The sequence below is a fragment of the Manis pentadactyla genome, chromosome 14, assembly GCF_030020395.1.
Source record: "Manis pentadactyla isolate mManPen7 chromosome 14, mManPen7.hap1, whole genome shotgun sequence".
NCBI lineage: Eukaryota > Metazoa > Chordata > Mammalia > Pholidota > Manidae > Manis > Manis pentadactyla.
The window spans coordinates 3,159,484-3,176,215 of record NC_080032.1 but is presented as its reverse complement, the minus strand read 5'-3'; the positions used below and the strand labels follow the sequence as shown (position 1 = coordinate 3,176,215).

At 66.4% G+C, this 16,732-nt stretch overlaps 1 protein-coding gene across 6 annotated transcripts; it reads left to right on the top strand.

Annotated features, from left to right (window-relative positions):
- Positions 1-1,459: 1,459 nt before the first annotated feature.
- TBX1 (T-box transcription factor 1) lies at positions 1,460-12,610 on the top strand. 6 transcript variants are annotated; one of them, XM_057491571.1, is made up of 9 exons: positions 4,479-4,611; positions 5,309-5,428; positions 6,483-6,852; positions 8,670-8,771; positions 9,589-9,760; positions 10,294-10,449; positions 11,063-11,130; positions 11,214-11,314; positions 11,711-12,610. In XM_057491571.1, the coding sequence occupies exons 1-9, from the start codon at positions 4,500-4,502 to the stop codon at positions 12,193-12,195; spliced, it is 1,686 nt and encodes a 561-aa protein (XP_057347554.1). In that variant the 5' UTR covers positions 4,479-4,499; the 3' UTR covers positions 12,196-12,610. The 6 variants fall into 6 exon arrangements, with proteins under 6 accessions (XP_057347556.1, XP_057347554.1, XP_057347559.1 ...); XM_057491574.1 differs by lacking the exon at positions 4,479-4,611 and adding an exon at positions 4,618-4,750; XM_057491573.1 differs by lacking the exons at positions 4,479-4,611; positions 6,483-6,852 and adding an exon at positions 1,460-1,950.
- Positions 12,611-16,732: the final 4,122 nt, after the last annotated feature.

Below are 16,732 nucleotides of genomic sequence, written 5' to 3'. Positions count from 1 at the left end.
TCCCATCCGGCCCGGCCATCCCTCTCACCATGACCCACTCTGTCCTACTGGAGGCCGGCACCCACAGTGACGCGGTGTGACTCAGCTGGGGCAGACAGGAGGCTGTGACCTGGCCGCCCACAGCTGCCTGGGCCCTGGCCCTTCCCCTGCCAGCTCTGAGGAGCCGGTGTCACAGGGCTCACGTGCCCCTCTTCCTGCCTTCTCCCCTCTGTCACCCCTCACGTGTCCACCCCTCTCAGCAGCTCCATTTCCCTTTGTCCATCCTTCAGTCGCCAGCACTCAGGGCCAGGCACCGGCACTCCAGAGAGGCAGCAGGCTCTGCCCTGGGACCAGGAGGCAGGTGGGGCTGGGACAAGCGGGTCTCAGGTGATGCCTCTTGAGAGCTGAGGGGCAGGCCCCTCCTTGACCATGCGTCGGCTCGCCTCACCCCACGTCCTCTCCAAGCCGCTGCAGTGCACACACCAGGCTGTTGTGCACTCCTGGGCCTTTGCAAGAATTCCATCAGGTCTGCTTGGTGGGGTCACTGGGGCATCCTCTCAGAGCCTCTAGTCCCCCTCACATGAACCCTGCTGTGTGCCCAGGGGCTCCCAGGCAGGGTTCCTGCCTGCTGTCTGCCACAGCCACAGAACTCAGGGCTGAGCACAGACACTGCCCTGCAGGAGGTTTGGGTAAGGGCCTGGCCCCCGAGGAGGAGGCTTGGGGGGTGCTAGTAAGGGCTTCTGCTTCATTAGGGGGGGAGGTCATGGCAAAGGAGGTCCAGGGGGCAATTAGGGGCCAACAGAGCCGCTGCTCTCCCAGGCACATTGAGACCCCAAGCTGGGGAGAAGGGTCCCCTCTTTCTTCAATCCCTGCAGAGCAGTATCACAAGAGATCATGAGATGTGCATGGCAGGTGCCAGGCCAGGGAAATTGCTTCTGCCCCTTTAGCCACAGGCAAGCCCCTGCAAGCCCCCAGTTCCCACCGAGGGTTTGCAAACCCAGTGTGTGCACAGACTGTGTTCAGGCCAGTGGTGCCCCATGTGGGGCTGGCAAATTGTGCCACCCTGGCTTTGATACAGACCCAGCAGGGACCGTGCCTGCTCCACCATGCTGTGCGGTTTCTCTCCCGCCTGGGCAGCTGGTGACCTGGGCAGCTCAGCCACCCTGAGGACAGTGATGATGGCACAGTGGTCCCCACCTGCCTGCCTCCAGGGCTGGGATTGCTGCTTATCCACTAGGGCCATCCAGAAAGTCGAGTTCATCCACATCATAGTTCCAAGCACCTTCAACAGAGGAGGAACGGTGGGGCACTCCCAAGGGGCGGGGTACTGTGCAAAGGCCCTGCAGTGCGCTAAAGCCAAGAGATGGGGCGGAGCCGAGAGGGGAGGACGGGGCCTCTGTGGCTCGCCCGCCTCTCTGGCTCCAGGGAAGGTGGCTTTCCTCCCATCCACCCCCGCCGCTGGGCCCCGAAGGCCAGCCTTCCAGCCTCCAGGTCCAGGGGGAGCTGCTGACTGGGGCAGAAAGACAGGGGGAGGATGCACCTGGTGTGGGACCTTCCACCACTGAGGCCGCGTCTACGCAGACGCTGGAGGCAGATCCCCGATAATCAATCCTGATACGAGGTAATGGGGTCGAGAAAAGCCCAGCCCCTCTCTGAGCCCGTGGGGGATGCTGCTCGTTGCTGCCTGGCTCCTACTCTGAGTCCTAGGGGAGGGTTCCCTGAGCACACACTCGCATCCTGTAGGCCTCCAGTACATACCCACCCATGTGCACACTTGCCCCCAAAGGGGGGTTTCCCGGGTGTGCACCTCACCTCGAGGAGCACTTACTTGTCTCGAGAATCCGTGGGCTTTGCGCCGCCAGAGAAGCACAAGGTTTTGCAGGGCCTTCCAGGGCTGAAAACGGAGACGAGCGGAGTGAATTCTGAGCGGTGGGTGCAGCGCTGCGGATGCGCCTCTACAGTGGATGGAAGGTGAGGGGCCCGTCCCCACGGCTCCCCTGGGAGGGCCAGGCGCGCTCTAGGGGGGCGGAGCTGGGGCAGCAGCGAGGCAGCGACGGCTCTCCACGGTCAGGGGAGAAAACATCAGAAATAGGGCTTCTCAAGCGGAACATTCAAGGTGCTGGTGCGGTAGAAGGGGGCGGGGGCGAGTGGTCCCCGGCACCCAAGGCTCTCCCCGACGGTGCCGGGGCGCAGTGCGCGCCCGCGTGGTATCCCGCTCAGGGTCCCGAGGGCGAGGCTGTGTCCCCGCCAACGGCTGGCCGCGCCTCGGCCCCGTCCCACCCCTCCCACCTCCTGCCCTCGGCCAGGCTTCGGTCCCCCTCCTGTGCCCGGCTGCCGCTGCCAATGAGAGTCCAGCCTCGTTTCTAGGGCTGTAAATGGACCCCTTGTGGCCCCCAGCTTGCAGCCGGCCGACGCGGCAAAATGCGAGTCTGGTCTTCTCTCTGCGTCCCAGACAGAGGCGCTGACCGCGCAGCCCAGACCCCGGCCGCGCCCCGCACTCTGAGGAGCAGAGCCCGCGCGGCTCCAGGCCCCGGGCCGTGCCCAGCCCTCCTGGTGCGCGCAGGCCGCCGCCCAGCCAGGCCTCCTCCCTCGCGGTAACAGAGGCGCGGCCGGCAGGGGGAGCGAGGCGGAAGGGAGCCGCGCCGGGTCCAGGTGCAGCTCCAGGAAGCCTTCCCTCGGGCTGCGGCGCGGCGTGCGCCTGCGGGCCGGGCTGTGCGGGGCGCCGGGCCGCCGGGCGGGCGCGCACCCTCCGTGCTGCGGGCTGGCAGGCGGGCTGGGGCGGCGGCGGGCGGTCGCGGGGTGGCGGGGCGCTGCGAAGCGTCGGGCGAGAAGGCGGCGCCGTCCCAGGGGCCGGGGGAGGGTCCCAGGAGCGCAGTCCCGCTGGGCAGTGAAGGCAGAGACTCCGCTGCTGGCTGGAGGCTCGGGCAGCCCCGCGCTTCGAGGGCATCGGGCCGCTCTGAGCCTCAGCGGTCGAGGGCTGCAGGAGGGCCCGGGCATTGAGCAGTGGGGTCGGGGGGTTCTGCAATCGCCAGGGTGAGTATGCGCAGCGGATGGAGCGCGGGTCGCCGTGCGGCATCGGAGCGGCCTGGTGGGCCCTCTCACCTCTTCCGAGCGCCCCTCTCATCCATCAGGGCTTGCCCACCCCACAGTCCTCTGCCTTTGCCCACCAGCCAGGCTGCTGGGGTCCCAGCTCCAGCATGAAGGGTTGCTGAGGGGCTGGGAGGACCACTGCTCCGCCCTCCACGGCCCCAGACAGAGAGGGCCTGGGGCCTTAAGGCAGCGCCCAGGCCGATCCAAGGAGCCACAGAGCTTTTCACTTTCACTTCTCTCTTCTCAACTTTGGAACTGCTCTCAGACTCAACATCTGGGAGCTGCCCTCAAGGTGTGTGCCCTGGTATCATGGCAGGCTGCCCCAGGTGCACAGGACACAACCACCAGCACCCCCACGTGCACCCCAGATAATGCACAAGCATATGGGGGAGCCCCTCCCATGCCTCCCAGGGCCCCAGGCATAGCCCGCAGGGCCCAGGCCTCTCTAGGTGTGGATGGCCAGCACCGGGCATGCCTCCTGCAAAACTACCACAACCTGCCCCCCACCCCCACCCCCGCCGCCTCCCAGCTGCAGCAGCTCCTCCTGGGACAGGGGCCTGGAGCCCGGATGGTCACGCCCCCCACTCGTCCCCAGACCTGCCCTGTGGCCCACAGGTCACTGTCACTGTCATGGTCACTCAAGGCCGAGAGCTGCCCTGGCAACAGTCCCCCTTCCCCTCCACAGTCCACAACTGCGGCGGCCTGGGAGGTGGGGAGGGGCTCACACAGCACTGCCCGCATGCACACCTGGCCTCCTGCTGTGTCCTAGGCCTTAGGCCCCAGAGCCAGTCTGTTCTTGGAGCACACTCCCCTGTCCCCAGTTCCTGGGCCTCCCCTGCCCCCCAGCCAGCAGCTCTTCTGTCCGGGGTCTGAGGACCAGGCATTGTAAAAGCCCCGGGAGAGGCTGCCTGCCTCCCGCCCCCATCCCAGGCGAGCGCAGGCAAAGGCCTACAACGTGGTTGTAAGCGGACAGCCCCTGGAAACGGAGGCCCTAACTGCCGGGCTCTCAGCGCAGGGCCAGAGAAGCTCCTGGGAGGCAGGTAGGCTCGATGCCCTGCTGGGAAGGCTCCGGACAAGAAGGCCGTGGATACCCTGAACCGCTCAGAGGGGGTCCCAGAGGCAGTAGTGGGGGAGGCCGGCCAAGTCAGGCCTTAGCATGGGGATGCCTAGGCCGGGAGGCCCTGAGGCCTCAGGGAGGCCCTGGTCTCACTCTGCAGGGCCTGGTTGGGCACCAAGGCAGCAGGGTCTTCCCAGACGGGCAGGCTGGGTCCCGGTGGGTGGCAAGGGGCAGTAGACAATCCGACCCGGCTGCCTGAACTCCGAAGTGTCCTCAGCTCCCTCGGCCAGGCCAGGCCCCGCCCCCGGCCCTCCCTGCGCCTGGCGGCCGGTGCGCGGGGAGGTCGGAGCAGCGGGCACTGCCCACCCTCCGGATGTATAAGCGTCCTGGACAGGGGCGGGCGGTGCGCGCGCCGGTGCGCGTGACGCTCGGGCTCCCGGGCTGTGCGGCCTGGGCGGTGTCCCTCTGTTGGGGCCCCCACAACAGTGAGCTGCCCGGCGGGGTCTGGGGGGGTTTGCTGTGCTGGGTACTTTGCTGCCACGCTGAGGGACGGACGACGCCACGGCCCTGGGGTTGTCTGCTTGTGGCCAGTGTCGGAGCCCGAACTGCCCTCTCCTCACCCAGGTGCAGGGGCAGCCTGGGAGGAGGCGGCGGGAGGGGCTGAGGGCAGGGACAGGGCCGGACCCTGGCGGCCCGCGGTGCTTCATCCATGCCCCACTGGCCCAGGCTGGGGCTGGGCACTCCCGGCATAGCTGCCTCCCCTGTGGTGCTGTAGAATCCGGCAGAGGCTTCGTTCGACAGAGGCAACCCCGGCCTTGGAGAGAGCAACGGGATGTTTGAGGGGCGCTGGTCACGGAGGTCCCTGGGAGTAGACGCCAGGGGCAGGGAGCTTGAAAAGCAGGAGGGCCCCAGGCTCCCAGGGCGCTCCACCAATCTGGGGCCCCTCGGCTGCCACTGGTCCGGAGTGGGGGGCCATGACACCATAATCCCCGGGGCCCTGGCCGGCGGCTGTGAGTGGCACCGCAGGGCCCCCGCCCCCAGTCCCGTGGGCTGGGCTGGCCTCCGTGCGGCTGGGTGCACGCAGTCGGGGGCAGCGCCGGCCAGGCCGCTGGGCGCCTATGGACCGGCGGGGCCCGCTGTCTCCCCGGGCCAGCGCGTTCAGCATCGCCTCTCTGGTTGCAGCAGAGGCCGCGGAGCGCACCGCTCGCCCGGGCCCCGAGTCCTCCGACCAGGCGAAGCTTCCGCGGCTGCTGGGGTCCCCAGCCGGGATGCACTTCAGCACCGTCACCAGAGACATGGAAGGTGAGCCTCTTCCGCCGCATCTGCGGGGACCCGCCCGCCAGACCCCCTGCCGCTGCTGCCGTGGGGCCCCAGCGAAGAGGGCTGGCAGGGCCCGGGCGCGGAGGGGGTGGAGGGAGCTCCGGCGGGGTGGGCTTCGGGCTTCCAACTCCAACGGCGGGGCGGGGAGGAAGCGCGGGCATCGTCCCCGGAGCCTATGCACCCTCCGGCGTGGGGACCCCGCTGCAGAGCCGCGCGCGGCTAGACAGGCCCTGACGAGGCCGGGGAGCCCCGGGGAAGCGCGGGGAAAGACGGCCCGGTGGGCGGCGGGCCGGTAGGCAAGGAGAGGGCCCAGAGGGCACGCGGGGCGAGGAGAGAGAGGGCGCGAGGGCGGCGGCGCGGAGGGGAAGGCAGGGAAGAGGGGGGCGACCACGAAAGGGGTGCAGGTGGGAGAAAATTAAAGGCAGAAAATGAAGCCATGAAAAAGAAACGAAAGACTTCAGTTTTTGTTTTTTTGAAAAGCGTGAATAACAGAGAAGGGCACCCAGAAATAAGAGGCAAAGGGCAGGCTGGAAAAAAGACAGAGTGAAGAAAATTAAAGTGGAAAGAAAGGAGAGGGCAGGAAAAAGAGGGGAGGCAGAAAATAAAGCAGAAATAAAGAGAAACGAAAGAGGCCGTGGAAGCGGGAGGGACGGTCGGAGGGAGAATCAAACGCGGAGACAAAGGTGAAGCAGCGGCGAGGCGGAGGCAGCGCCCGGGAGAGGACCGGGCGGGAGGCGACGCGGGCGGGCGGCCCGGCGCTCGGGGGAGCCGGTCCGGGCGGTCGGGGGGCCGGCGGGGGAGGGGCGGCGCGGGGGGAGGGGGCGCGGGGCGGGGCGGGGCGGGGCGCCTCCTCGGGGCCGGGCCGCAGACTGGGGCGGCGCGGCCCGGGGCGCACGCAGCGCGGCGCCCGCCACTCGGCCGGCGGCGCGGGGCAGCGCTCACCTCGGCGGCGGCGGCGGCGGCGGCCCGCGGGCCATGCTCTCCGCCGTGTCCAGCCCGTGGCTCACGCAGCTCTCGCACTTCTGCGACGTTGCAGCCTTCGCGGCCAGCAGCCTGAGCAGCCTGGGGGCCGCGGGGGGCTTCCCGGGCGCCGCGTCGCCGGGCGCCGACCCGTACGGCCCGCGCGAGCCGCCGCCGCCGCGCTACGACCCGTGCGCCGCCGCCGCCGCCCCGGGCCCGCCGCCGCCGCCGCCGCCGCACGCCTACCCGTTCGCGCCGGCCGCCGGGGCCGCCACCAGCGCCGCCGCTGAGCCCGCGGGCCCCGGGGCCGGCTGCGCGGCCGCCGCCAAGGCGCCGGTGAAGAAGAACGCCAAGGTGGCCAGCGTGGGCGCGCAGCTGGAGATGAAGGCGCTGTGGGACGAGTTCAACCAGCTGGGCACCGAGATGATCGTCACCAAGGCCGGCAGGTCAGGGCGCCCCCCTCCCTGCCCGCGACCCTGCCCACGTGGCGCCGCCCGGTCCGACCCACGCGAGTGGGGCCGAGAGCGGGGCGGAGGGCGCGGCACGGCCACCTGCGGGGCCCTCGGCGCGGCCGGCCCGTTCGCTCAGCACGGTCCCGGATCCAGCGACGGCCGCGCGGCAGGCCGGCCCGCCCCACCCGCAGCGCCGGGCCGCCGGGAGCAGGGGCTGGCTCCGAGCACCCCGGGCTGGGGGAGGGCGGTCGCCTCCCGGGGCCTCGCCAACCAGCCGGTTCCCAGCGGATTCCGCCTCAACGGGAACTCCAGTCGCTGGCTCCCAAGTTCAGGCTACCGGGCTAAAGAGGGGAGCTGGGCAAGTTTTTAGGAGAGTTAAGCCCCCTTAAAACGGTGCTGTGTTTGGTGGCGGTTGCTACTGGCTTCCCAGGCCTACGTTTCGGGGGATTATGGAGCCTGGCTCTGCGGCTGGGGCCTGCCGCCTTCCAATTACCCTGTATTTGCTTTAAGGGCCCAGAGAGAAGGGGAACAAGTTTTGCGATGCAACCGATTTGACCAGCAGACAAAGGCGGGTGCCGGGCTGTGTCTAATGTACACACGGAGACACCAGCTCCGAGTCCGCACAGCCGGGGGAGTTCGGGCCTGTTTGCAGAGCCTTCTCGCCATTTCCTTCTCCCTGCCAGGGCCGTCCTCCCTGGGGAGCCGGGGGCCCGTGCTCAGCCCCAGCCGTGGGTCTTCTCCAGGCTCCCCTTGCTGCCCCTGGGTACAGGGGCCGCCTGAGGACTGTGCCCTGGCCTCAGACTCAGGCCAGCTCGGCCAGGGCCTTCTCAGTGGCCAGGCTTCACCTCAGAAGCCACCACTCTGTAGCACCCTGCGGCCGGCCGAGGCGGGGAGGGCTTTCTGCCCACTGCCCGCAGACACTTGTCCATGAGGGGAAGCAGTAGGAAGGGCAGCTGGGGGCCAACCCTCACACTGGCCTTCAGGACCCGGTGGCTGGCACTTGTGTGCCGTCAGGACAGGGCCGGCCTGCAGCCAGTGGCCCATCCAGGAGCCACAAAATGTCCTTTCCTAGAGCCCAGATGGGTCACCGAGCGGGAGTCCGAGGAGGAAGAATTAGGGGATCAGGAGGGCACAAACCAAGTGTACCCTGAGTGACTGCCTGGGGTTAGGGGGCGCTTGCGTGTGTCCCAGGGGAAGGTGGGGTGATTCCAGCTTTGGGAGGCCTGGGAGCTGGGCAGAGTTGGGGCTGTGGGCTCCAAGGCCTTGGCTTCGCTGGAGGGTTGGGGAGCCGCTGTAGCCCCATCTGGGAAGAGCACCTGGGACTCCTCCGAACCACACGCGCCTCCCAGTTTCACTTTGTTCGAGCGGGGAGCTGAAAGCGATCGCCTAGATGGTGGAGCTGGGGGAAGGCGCTGCTGAGGGCTGAGAATCCCTGGGGCCGCTTCTCAGCAGTCCCGCTTGGGCGTTGCTGGCTGAGGCTGCCTCCGAGTGGGACAGCCAGGTCGGCAGTGGCTAGGCTGGCTCTACACCGGCAGAGGTGGCAGGCAGACGCGGTCCCCTAAGGTTGGGGCGTGCAAGCTGAGCTCTAGCACTGAGTCAGCCATTTTTGTTTCAGAAAAGGGGACCCCTCCACTTGCTCTTGGCTGGGCAGGGGCCTAGTCAGATTAGAGCAGTTGAGTAAAGGGAGACAAGACAGGGGGGCCAGGCTGCCAAACACAGCTGCGGCCTGAGGCCCCCGGTTTGGGCTGCCCAGGGTGGGGTGGCCCTGCCCTCCCCCGCCTGCCCGTGACTGAAGGCCTCGCTGCCCCCAGGCGCATGTTCCCCACGTTCCAAGTGAAGCTCTTCGGCATGGACCCCATGGCGGACTACATGCTCCTCATGGATTTCGTGCCGGTGGACGACAAGCGCTACCGGTGAGGGCCCAGCAGCACTTGGGAGGGTGCCCTGCCTGCTGATGTCTCTGAGGGTGGCTCGGGACATGAGTGACTGGGTGGTCCCAGGCACCTGTGCCACCTGCCCCACCAACCTGTGAGACCTGCTCCTTCCCCACCCCTGTCAGACCTCAGCCCCAGCAGTTCTCAGTAAGTCCCCTCAGTAGGTGCCGGGCTGGACTCCCCAAGCAGCCATAGGCCAGGAAACCTCCCATGCCCCTGGGCTGGCTCAGCCAGAGGCGGGCAGGCCCCTTGCACACAGACCCTGCTTCTCATCGTGTCTCCCTCTCCCGGGAGGTAAGCGTGGGCACCTCGTCTCCTTCCCCCATCCTCCAGAATGCTGGGCCCTGGAGCCGGGCAGGAAAGGTGGGGTGGCCCAGACAGATTATGCAGGGCGGGCCTCAGCTGCCGAGACAATTAACAGCAATTAATAAAGAGACCATGGTCCGCCCTGAGCCCGAGCCCTGAGCCCAAGGCCACCAGCGTGGCCAAATCCAGGCTCCCGCCATGCTGGGGACACTGTAGGCCGGCAGGGAGGCCCAGAGCCGGTGGACCCGCTTGCAGCGAAATGTGGCGCCGGGAGCCCGGCGTCCTCCCAGTGCCGGGCTTCCTGCTGTCTCCTGTATTGGGATGGAGGGCGCTTTCTGTTTTTTCCACAATCCCCCTTGGAGAAGCTTCCAGGCCATGTGGCAGCAGAGGCCCAGTTTCACTGGTGGGGAAACTTCTCAGGCACTTTCGGGGTTCACTCAGCAAGGCCCTCTGGGTTCACTCCAACACGGTGTGACCCCTGCCGCCCCAGGTACGCCTTTCACAGCTCTTCCTGGCTGGTGGCTGGGAAGGCAGACCCCGCCACACCAGGCCGCGTCCACTACCATCCTGACTCGCCTGCCAAGGGTGCACAGTGGATGAAGCAAATTGTGTCCTTTGATAAGCTCAAGCTGACCAACAACCTGCTGGATGACAACGGCCATGTGAGTGACCACCCCCTCCCAGGCGGTCCGCAGCGCAGTCCCCCCAGAGCCCCTGCTGAGCAGAACCCAGAGCCAGATCTCTGGCAGCTCGGGGTGTGGATAGGCAGCTGGTCCCCCGTCAGGGGCTTCATAGAGTCTGGCAGGCCACAGGCCTGGAAGTGAGGAGCACTCTGCTTCCCTCACCGCATTCTTGACTTTTTGATGAGAATTTTTACCTGGAAAGGGTGGGGCCATGTATGGGGACAGAGGCCCAAGTCTGCAGAATCCAGGCCAGTGATACCACTTCCCTGTTGGGCTGAGGCTGGCAGCAGTTGTCAAGGACCTGTAGAAAGTCTAAACCTAGGGCATTTAGCCACTTGGGGAGCCTCTCCCAGTGGTCCCCAAGAGGTGGCAACCACTGCCTGGGCCCCATGGCCAGACCTTATTTTGGGAACTAAGGGTTTTGCCCATGCACCTTCTCTGGGAAGTTCACTGGCTCTCTGGACCTTGCCTCATTTCCTAGTTTCAGCCTCTTCCACCACCTTGTCTTCCAGATTATTCTCAACTCCATGCACAGATACCAGCCTCGCTTCCATGTTGTCTACGTTGACCCACGCAAAGATAGTGAGAAATACGCCGAGGAGAACTTCAAAACCTTCGTATTTGAGGAGACACGCTTCACTGCCGTCACTGCCTATCAGAACCACCGGGTGAGGCCCTGGGGACTGACAAATTCATCACTTCTGGGAGGGGGGCGCGGGTTTCAGTTGCTGCATGGGGTTTGGACCAGCAAGGTGTTGGTCCCAATGGATCACAAGCAGGATGGTGCCCCACCTCCAAGGGCCTCAGGCAGCCCCCTCCTCTTTGCTGTAGGCTGGCCCAGCCTCATATCAGGTTGACTTCTCCAGCGGCAACTGTCACTGCAGCCTGAAAGTTTGTTTTCCAAACCATTCCGGAAACTCCCCATCAGGGGCCTGATCTGCAGTTTACCCGGATTCCTAGGGCGTCCCTCTGCTCTCCCCCACTGTGGGGTGGGGGGTGGAGATGACCATATTCTCATCCCAGCCAGGGGCGCAGGGTCTCCATTCCAATCGCTTGGGGTCACAGAGAAGGGTTTCTTACCAGAGAAAGTGGGCTCCCCAGACCTCATGCCACGGGAGGGAGTCACCACTTCTGCAGCAGGGCGAGCAGTTGTGGGGCTGTTCCCGCCTGTGGGGTGTAGAGGGTTCCTTCCTGGGGGCCCTCCTCTTCCCTTCCCCGGGCTTCGCCTCCCCACCGAAGTTCGGGTCTCTAGCAGCTTGCTCAGTGCCCACTTCCCCGTAGATCACGCAGCTCAAGATCGCCAGCAACCCTTTCGCCAAAGGCTTCCGAGACTGCGACCCCGAGGACTGGTGAGTATCCTCCCGGGAGGCAGCGAGCTTCCGGGCACCGAGCCCCGGCGCCGCCTCACCCGGCGCCCGCCTCCCTCCCGCAGGCCCCGGAACCACCGGCCCGGCGCACTGCCGCTAATGAGCGCCTTTGCGCGCTCTCGGAACCCCGTGGCCTCTCCCACGCAGCCCAACGGCGCGGAGAAAGGTAAGGTCCGGGTCGTGGGATCCGGGCCACGGCCCTGCGCGCGCTCCGCCCGGGGCAGGCGGCCGCGCCTGGCCTCGCCTGCACCCCAGGGGTGCTCGCGGCCTTCGCGCCGGCTGCACCACGGCCGTGTCGGCGGGCAAGCGCGCACTCGCCCGCCCGGCCCGACGGCTGAGCTCCGCCCGCCCCGCCCGCCTCGCCCGCCTCGCCCGCCTCTGCGGCTCGCGGAGCGGCGCGGGCTCCTGGGGAGGGCCCGGGTCTCGGGCAGGTTCGGGGTGTTGGGGGCGGGTAGCGCCCGAGCGAGGCCTAGCGCCTCTTCCCAGCCGGCGTGGGCAGGGCCCTCGCGGGGCCCCTGTGCGGCCCCGGCCGGCCGCGCTCACCCCTTGGCCCTCCCCGCAGACGCGGCCGACGCCCGGCGGGAATTCGAGCGCGACGCGGGCGGGCCGGCGGTGCTCGGGGACCCGGCGCACCCGCCGCAGCTGCTGGCGCGGGTGCTGAGCCCCGCGTTGCCCGGGGCCGGCGGGGCCGGGGGCCTGGTTCCGCTGCCCGGGGCGCCCGGAGGCCGGCCCAGCCCCCCGCACCCCGAGCTGCGCCTAGAGGCGCCCGGCGCGTCGGAGCCGCTGCACCACCACCCCTACAAGTACCCGGCCGCCGCCTACGACCACTACCTCGGGGCCAAGAGCCGGCCGGCGCCCTACCCGCTGCCGGGCCTGCGCGGCCACGGCTACCACCCGCACGCGCACCCGCACCACCACCACCCCGCCGTGAGCCCGGCGGCCGCAGCCGCCGCCGCCGCCGCCGCCGCCGCCGCTGCCGCCGCCGCCAACATGTATTCGTCGGCCGGGGGCGCGCCGCCCGGCTCCTACGACTACTGCCCCAGATAGTGGGGCGCCCGCCGGCCGCTTCAGCCCGGTCCCCGCACAGCCCCGAGGGCCGCCGAACACGCTCCCCCCGGGGGCCTCCGCTCCCCAGCCTCGAAGCCAAGGGGTCCTCCACCCTTCAGCCCGGAGCTGCCGAGGTGCCCGGGTCCCCAGTCCCGGAGCCGCCTAGGCCCCCCGGCCCCGAGCGAGGGCCACGGGCTCCGCGCCCGCCAGTGCCAAAGCGCCCGGTCAGCGGCGGAAGGAAGTGATATTTATTGTTCTCCGCGAGACCGCGTCGCCCCCTCGACCCGGCCGGCAGCTGCAGTACGGACGACCCGGGAGCCCCGTCTGCAGGCGGTGTAGATACGTGTAGATATTTGTAGATACTGTAGATACCGCGCCGGCGCCGACTTGATAAACGGTTTCGCCTCTTTTGGAAGCTGCTTGCCTGCGTGTCCGTTTATTTGCCTCCACTTAGATCGCGCGCGGGGCTTCGGGGAGAGCGAGTCCGGATGGACTTGGGACTTTGGGGGTCTGCGGGCCGCAGACGCGGTTCCGGGCGGAGCGACGGTCCGGGCGGTGCCCTCCGAGCGCCCCCGCCCGGCCCCCTCCAGAGCCCCCTCCTGGCCCCGCCTCTCCCCTCACCCTCCTCCCGGCCCCTCCCGGCCCCGGCCGTGCGGTCCCCGCCCACCCCCACCCCCCACCGGCTACCTTTCGGCCGCGTCCTAACCTCCGCCCCCCAGGCAGCGGGTACCGGGGCTCCGCCCCAGCCCCAGGTGTGCACGCCGCCTTTTTAACTCAAATAAATCACAGGGGCAGTTGACCCTCTGCTAGGACTTCCAGCGCTCCTGGCCTGTTTTCAGGATCAGTGCCTGTCCTGGGAGTTTTTCCACCGAAGCAGGGAATACCGGTCACGACAGGGCACTGGGTTAGGGGCTGGGAACGGGGAGAAGCCCTGACTCTGATCTTGGAAAGACAAAAACAGGCAGTTCTGCTCTTCCAGCACTTCCCTTGGCTGGCCCTATCCCCGGCACGCATTTTCCCCTGTTTATTGACTTTATTCGCTGTCAGGTCCCCACGGAAGGCCCTGGACAGGGGGCACAATGACAGTGGTCATGAGTCATCTCGAGACCAGTCTATGAAGCGTTTTTCCCAGGCCAGGTGGTGAGGGACCTCTCCCCGTTAACTCAACACCAGGGATGGGGGCCAGAGGGCCTTTGATCCCCCCCTTCCTGAGTCCAGGCAGGAAGAGCGGACAGCCGGTCAACGTCAAGGCTGCTACCTTGGACACAGAGTGGACGGGAAATGCAAGTGGCCGGGGTTCTACCCCCCTTCTGTGCTGGTGCTGCCTCTTTGAGACGCAGCCGGGCATTTCACGATGTCCACCCTGGACTGGACAGTTGCTTTCCAGATGTGTTCATGCTGGTGGCGTGAAGTGACTGAAGGCTTAGCAATTGGACAGCAGGAACCATTCCCGTGAGGCAGGTCTAGGAAGGGAGGGGTGACCAAGGCTGCTGAAAGGTGAGCTCTGGAACCAGGGCCCCCCAAAACCTAAACGGGCATCTGGTGCCAGGGTGTAAAGATGATTGCAGCATTTGCCGAGTGGCCAGCAGGCTCCGTGGACACAGCTCCAGGGCTGTACTCCTAAGGGCGGCTCTAGACTTCCACCCATGATGGACACCAGTTCGCCCGCACAGCGGGTCCCCTTCCGGGCTTGCTACATGCACCCGTGGGCTCCTGCTTAGGGCAGCCTGTTCTGCATTAGCACCACAAATACATCCTGCACCTCTCCTTGTCCTGGGAGGCCTCCGGTGGTGCCGGGCTGTGTCCTGCAGTGCCCATCTTCTGGGTGGGCCCACTGAGATTCTCAGGCTTCCTGCCCTCTGCACACCCTTTCATCACGCAGCCCACGGCACAGGGAGTCTGGCATGAGGATTGCAGTTGGAGCAACTCCCTTTTGGTTTTGTCCAAGGCTCAAGTGAGAAGCTCCCCGCTGAACTAAGGATGGTGCTGGGTGTTTGCAGGTGAGAGGGGGCAGCAGAGAGCTCAGGCCTTTGGTATGCCACTTGCCAACCTTGTGCACATAACCCCTGAGGCCTGTGGATCCCTTCCTGGCTCTGTTCCAAATGCTGGACGGCATGGGGGCTGCACCTCAGCCGGCCAGGCGCTGCAGATGAGGGCTCATCCCGCACTGGGGAGCAGCCCCCAAAGGCATTGTTTTCTCTCCTCACCTTCAGCTGACTTCTTGTAAATTGTGCAGCGGGGTGCCTGAGCCACCTGCTTGTGCTCCATGGTGTGCTTTGAGCTGGCCCAGACTGTCACCCACCCCAGTTCTACTGCTGACCAGTGGCCAGTCCCCAGTGAAGGGCGCTGGGCTGTTTTAGGACGGATGCCTCGAGGCTCAGTGTGAAGCTCAGCCGGCCCTCTCGGCAGCCCTGCCGTGTGCAGGCCGTACGTCACCTGCCTGGGCTGCTGCCACCTTGCCTTTCATCCTGGAGGGGACAAGGGAAGGCTGGCTCCATCACCCAGCTTCTGTTGGGGGCTCTGCATTTCAGAAAAGCACTCTCTCTTGCTCACTTATTGCTAAAATGCGCGTTGGTGTGCGCTGCCAGCTGCAGGTGCTGCCTGGCCACTGCCTGCCCTGAAGGGCTGACGTTCCCACGGCAGCTGCCCTGGACAGTCCTCGACTCCCCTGTGAAGCGGCTGTCCCAGCAGCTTCCTTTCTGTGGCTGTTTCTCCTTTCTGCTTCCGTTTCCCTCCCTCTGGGTTCCTCTGTGAGCACGCCTGGCCGCCCCTCCTAGGAGCCGCCATGCTGTGCAGGGCTTGGGGCACCTCCGACATGCCACCTCACAGGTTCGCCCCTCAGCTACTGGACTGGCCCGGCGGCCCCATCCTGCCCCGATTGAGTTTCTCCAGGTGTCCAGCTGCCAGGACTCAGGAGAACAGAGGCGTAGACAGAAGGGACCTCAGAGATCTGGTCAGGGACTGCGGACTCCTCAGTCCTGGAAGCCCTTTCAAAAGCAATGGCCGCCCAACGAGGGGAATGGGCAAACTCTCAACTGAGTAGAGGAGGAGTGGGGTCTGTCCACTCCTTCCTTCATCCCTTTGGGTCCTGTGTAAGGGCTCAGGGACCCCGGGCCCCGGGGTGTGGCGGGATGCCCCCTGCCAGCCCAGCCCCCATTTTGAGAGGAGGCGGAGCAGCCCGGAGTGGCAGGAAGCTGCTGCCCCTGCCAGCTCTGGGGCTCTGTCCCTGAGGTAAACATTCCAGCTCCCAGGAAGGCTGGCAAACTGCCCTGCCATTTAGGATGTCCCGGCACAAACGACTGGAGCTTCTGAAGGACTCGGCAAGTGGCAGGCACCCAGCAAGCTCTGCGGCTGCTGCCCCCTCTAATTGAAGTCTTGCAAAAGCCCAAGACATAGGGACTGTCATGACGCCACAGCACACAGGGTCTGGTGTGGGGATCCTCCGGTGGCACCACCGCTGAAGGAAAGCTGGTAACCCTGCATGCGCTCACTGGGACCAAGAGAAAGTGGCCAAAACGAGCATGTGGGGGAGCTCAGGGCACAGGCAGGCGTGGGCCCAGGTCTCCGGGGCAAACACCTTAGAGGGGCTGCATTTGGGGTGCAGAGGCAGTGCGCTGAGACTCCACTGTGTGAGGGGGGTCTGCTCCAGGTTGGCTCAGCCTGGAGTCGGAGAGGGAGGGACCTAGTGGTTGCAGGGCTCCAGCCTCCCTTCCCTCTGGGGGGAAGCCACAGAGTGAGGGGGCCCCTCAGTCGAGGGGGTGAGCACGCAGCACACTCCCAGGTGGGTTGCAGATCACAGCGCCGGTGCCCGGGAGGGAGGTCACCAGGGCCACGCTGCCCAGGGCACAGCCAGCAGAGCCTTGCAGCTGGAGGAAGGGGCGGCGCCAGGAGCTCCCAGGCCAGCGGAGGACTCCCCTGTGCAGAGGCGGGGCCCAACCTGAGCTAGTCAGGCCCCGGCGCCCAGTTCCCCCCCAGCGCTGTGGTGTGAATGGCGGAGGCCAGCGGGACTGGTGTGGGGCGTGGTCCGAGGATGCTGCGCAGCGCCCGGGGTCCTGGGGGTAGACGCAGGTGCCTGCACGTGGGCACATCCGCCACCTTGGCACAAACCTGGTCCCCACATCCCTCCCTGCCAGGCTCCCTCGCCCCTCAAAGCCACCTGTGTCCTGGCCAGGGACACGGCCCAGCCCCGGGAGGGGAGGAAGGGCCCGTTTCCCGCCTACTTCATGAATTCTCTGTATCTTAAAAAAAAATCACAAATTGGTTTCTTTGATTTAATTCCTTCCCTGCTTGTTGCACTACTTCAAACCAGATGGGTTTACAAGATGAAATTCGGAGTCTCAGCACTTCTAAGTGCCGCCAGGTCCGTGTGTGGGGAATAGTGGGGCCAAAGGTATTTTGTTGAAGCAGCCCATGTTGGGGAGCAGCTCGGGTTTTAACAGCAGTAATTAAATGATCTTCCTAATTATAAAGAGGCATGGCACCGTCCACATCCTTTATCAGCTTCCAATTGCAGAGCAAATGTGGTGATCCCCTCTGC